The sequence below is a fragment of the Austrofundulus limnaeus genome, unplaced genomic scaffold (genome assembly GCF_001266775.1).
Source record: "Austrofundulus limnaeus strain Quisiro unplaced genomic scaffold, Austrofundulus_limnaeus-1.0 Scaffold638, whole genome shotgun sequence".
NCBI classification, from domain to species: domain Eukaryota; kingdom Metazoa; phylum Chordata; class Actinopteri; order Cyprinodontiformes; family Rivulidae; genus Austrofundulus; species Austrofundulus limnaeus.
The window spans coordinates 172,731-177,401 of record NW_013953040.1 but is presented as its reverse complement, the minus strand read 5'-3'; the positions used below and the strand labels follow the sequence as shown (position 1 = coordinate 177,401).

Below are 4,671 nucleotides of genomic sequence, written 5' to 3'. Positions count from 1 at the left end.
AAATTTGTCACGTACCTCAAGACTTTATTTGAAACACCTTAAGAAGTTTAATAAATCCAATAAAACTCTATCAGAACCTTTTCACAAGATTCTAATTTTCTGATATGCTGAATTTGAGATTTTGTTGTCATTTGTAATCATCAAAATTAAACGAAATAAACATTTGAAATATATGAGTTTGTATGTAATGTATGAATATAATATACAAGTTTCACTTTTTAAATGGAATTACTGAAATAAATCTACTTTTTCATGATATTCTAATTTTATGACCAGCACCTGTATACTTCTGCCCACTCCTTTTTGAGCATATGTAAATTATTTGTAATTTTTCTGTTGCCTTCTACTGTTATGTTCAATAAAACTTATACCTTATTAAAACAAATAATACAACTACAACATTTCATCACTGTGGATTTCGTTAAGACATTTCTTAAAGTTTAAAAATAATAATATTGGCAACAAAACTAAAAATTTATAAAAGTTGAAAAAAATCTGATAGATTGTTGTGTATGCCTGCAAAATGATGTGTAATCTGTGTAAATTATAGATAATCCACACACCTTGGCATGTATGCTCACTGTTGTTTGGTTTGAGCTCCTAACGAGCCACCCCTCTACCATGTAGGAGCACAAATGTTTGAAAACAAAGTCACCATGGTCTCTATCTTTACGTTCTGCTCAGAATCGGCTGATAAAAGCTATGTTTACATGTGCAAAATTCTTTGATGGGATTGAAATGTATTCGGATTAAATAATCTGAAGATATGGTTTTCATGGACACAATCTGACCATGAAGTGTTTACATGACACATTTTATTCTGAATGGCCGTTGAATCTGATCACTTATGTCCATGTAAATGTAGCTACTGTTAGTGTTTTGGCACAGACAACTTGTTATTGAAAGCTAACGTTAGCTCTGAACGTCAACCGGATGTAAACATCCGTCAAACCAGGAGTGACAAAATATGGAAACATGTTTCAGACCCACGCACCAGACGCCATGAGGAAGAATCAAGCTCATGTCCTGTGAATCAACTTAACAAAATTTAAATGAAATCAATCCAAGATGGATGAAATCAGTTTTTGACCAGCCTTAAAATGAGTGTTTATTGTGAAGTTGGTCTTACATTTATTTTCAGGTGGCATCCAAAAGTCTAAAGTCTTAAAGTGAACCTGCTTTAAGCTGCAGGAACCCTGTCCTTTGCTGTGTTCAGGTCTTCTGGAACTCGTTAGCCAGGACTTACTGGGTCCACTGGCACATGGTGGAGATCCTGGGCAGTGGCAGCAGCAGCCAGTCTGAGAAGGAAACACAAGAGAAAGCCTTGTCCCTGACAGAGACCCTGAAACTCACCACAGGTTCATGATGAGCTCCACTGAACTGCTGCTGTTCCTCCTGTTCCTCTGAGCCTGGCCTCATTCTGATCACCTCTCTGCTCCTCAGTGACTCAGACCTTCTTCTCCAAGCCTCCTGGTGGACTCTACTCACTGCCGTACCTGCTGCAGAGACCGCAGCCTGAGCCTGCAGTGCTGAGCCGAGCTGAGTGGTGGGAGGTCCTGTTCTTCATCAAGAAGCTGGAGTCCACCCAGCAGCAGGAGGTGACCAGCATCCTGCAGCAGAGCCTGGAGGAGCAGGTAAGACCTGAGCTGAGTGTGCCATCTGCTGAAGAACCACTGGAACAGTTCTGGAACCACTGGAACAGTTCTGGAACCACTGGAACAGTTCTGGAACCACTGGAACAGGTCTGGAACCACTGGAACAGTTCTGGAACCACTGGTCTGGAACAGTTCTGGAACCACTGGTCTGGAACAGTTCTGGAACCACTGGAACAGGTCTGGAACCACTGGTCTGGAACATTTCTGGAACCACTGGTCTGGAACAGTTCTGGAACCACTGGTCTGGAACAGTTCTGGAACCACTGGTCTGGAACAGTTCTGGACTGGTGTGTAGTGGTTACAGCTGATCTGTTCAGATGTTTTAAGAGCTACACACAGTTGTGTAGTGTAGAGCTGCACACAGTTGTTTAGTGTAGAGCTGCACACAGTTGTGTAGTATAGAGCTGCACATAGTTGTGTAGTATAGAGCTGCACATAGTTGTGTAGTATAGAGCTGCACATAGTTGTGTAGTATAGAGCTGCACACAGTTGTTTAGCGTAGAGCTGCACGCAGTTGTGTGGTATAGAGGTGCACACAGTTGTGTAGTATAGAGGTGCACACAGTTGTGTAGTGTAGAGCTGCACACAGTTGTGTAGTAGTTACAGCTGGTCTGTTCAGATGTTTTAAGAGCTGCACACAGTTGTGTAGTATAGAGCTACACACAGTTGTGTAGTGGTTACAGCTGGTCTGTTCNTTGTGTAGTATAGAGCTACACACAGTTGTGTAGTGGTTACAGCTGGTCTGTTCAGATGTTTTAAGAGCTGCACACAGTTGTGTAGTGTAGAGCTGCACACAATTGTGTAGTATAGAGCTACACACAGTTGTGTAGTGGTTACAGCTGGTCTGTTCAGATGTTTTAAGAGCTGCACACAGTTGTGTAACAGCTAAGAGCAGTTGCACACTGTCTATGAAGGGTTGTGTAACGTTACAACCTGTTAGTCTACACTCAGCTCTGTCATCCTGAAGAATGTAACAGGATGTAGCAGATCTCAGCTCAGCCTGGACCTGTTCTGTCCAGGAGCTGGAGCTGGACGACTCGTCCCTTATCTGCCTGTCCGTCCCTGGAGACGTAGCCAAGAAGCTGCTGCACTACTTGAAGCAGAAGCTGCCGTCGTCGTGTCTCAGTGATCTGCTGTGCTCTCATGCCTTCTCCAAACACTATCTGAAGAGAGGAGGGGGAAGTCTGGAGGATGAGGAGCTGCTTGGTGAGGACACTGAACTGCTTGTGTCAGAACAGCTCTGTCCTCAGGACGTCCAGTCTCACTGTGCTTTGTTCTTCAGCTGAAAGCTCTCTGAGTGCATCCAACCTGGGAGGAGGTGGAGGAGGATCTCAGAGCTTCTCCTCTTCATCCTCTGCCTCCACCTCTTCTTCGTCAGCAATGGGATCCGTCTCCAAGAAGGCCAAGAAGGAATTTCCTGTGGACTTGAGCTGCTCAGAGACGGAGAGCGAGTTTCCCTCAGAAGACGAAAGCAAATATCCTGAAGATCTGGAGGACAAGATGAAAGGTGGGACCTGTTCCTGACTCAGACCTTTAATCATGACCTGAGGTTCCCTTTGTACACATCTGACTTCACACCCATCAAACTCCGTTTAAATATATCATCAGAAACACAAGCTGCTTTCAGTGACGCAAACAAGATGTTATTTTATTGTACATGTTCACTACATTTTAACATGTTTAACCAACAAACACAAACAACCCCCTGCCATGCACCTATTCCTACCAAACAACTAAAACAAGTAGAGAATATGAGAAACACTAGTATGAGAGAGAATAACAGCTTTATAAAAACATGCACACTGCTGTAGACATTATGTTTATGGATATATACACCCATACACAAACACCTCACTGTGGTGCTAATTAAAGTGTAAATAGCCCCCCCTTGAAAGCCAAACCCCGCCCCCAGGCCAATTTGAAAAATGCCAAGAGGGCACGGCCAAATGTGGGGTGAGAGAGGAGGTGTGGTCAGGACGAAGGAACGAGGCAGCTAGCTTAATTTGACAAGCTAGCATTCCTGACAACATGTGTAGTGTTGTTCAGATGCATAAAATGTAATGAAAAGTCTTTATTGGAGTTTCACAACACAAAGCATTTACAAATTACAAACTTGGTTTTAAATATTCTGCCATAAGTGTAGAATAATCTACATCGCAGGGTGTCCGAGGGTCCTTAAAAAGTCTTAAATTCACATTTCTAAAATTAACACGTTAAAAAGTCTAAATTCACACATCAAAAATTAAGATCTTAAAAAGTCTTAAAATCACACGTGTAAAATTAAGACCTTAAAAAAATCTTAAATTCACATCTAAAATTAAGATCTTAAAAAGTCTTAAATTCACATTTCTAAAATTAACACGTTAAGTCTAAATTCACACATCAAAAATTAAGATCTTAAAAAGTCTTAAAATCACACGTCTAAAATTAAGATCTTAAAAAGTCTTAAATTCACACGTCTAAAATGAAGATCTTAAAAAGTCTTAAATTCACGTCTAAAATTAAGATCTTAAAAAGTCTTAAATTCACACGTCTAAAATGAAGACCTTAAAAAGTCTTAAATTCACGTCTAAAATTAAGATCTTAAAAAGTCTTAAAATCACACGTCTAAAATGAAGATCTTAAAAAGTCTTAAAATCACACGTCTAAAATGAAGATCTTAAAAAGTCTTAAAATCACACGTCTAAAATTAAGATCTTAAAAAGTCTTAAAATCACACGTCTAAAATGAAGATCTTAAAAAGTCTTAAAATCACACATGTAAAATTAAGACCTTAAAAAGTCTTAATATCACACGTCTAAAATTAAGATCTTAAAAAGTCTTAAAATCACATGTCTAAAATGAAGATCTTAAAGTCTTAAATTCACGTCTAAAATTAAGATCTTAAAAAGTCTTAAATTCACGTCTAAAATTAAGATCTTAAAAAGTCTTAAAATCACACGTCTAAAATTAAGATCTTAAAAAGTCTTAAAATCACACGTCTAAAATTAAGATCTTAAAAAGTCTTAAAATCACA

The 4,671-nt window shown here is 39.6% G+C and overlaps 1 protein-coding gene across 1 annotated transcript in view; it reads left to right on the top strand.

Annotated features, from left to right (window-relative positions):
- The window catches only part of LOC106531466 (cullin-9), a gene marked incomplete at its 5' end in the record, with an annotated part of 64,270 nt that overhangs the window by 2,274 nt on the left and 57,325 nt on the right, over nt 1–4,671 (top strand). The window contains 4 exon segments of the mRNA XM_014027340.1: nt 1,217–1,358; nt 1,444–1,634; nt 2,675–2,861; nt 2,938–3,162. Of these exon segments, the coding sequence (XP_013882794.1) occupies nt 1,217–1,358; nt 1,444–1,634; nt 2,675–2,861; nt 2,938–3,162 (745 nt within the window).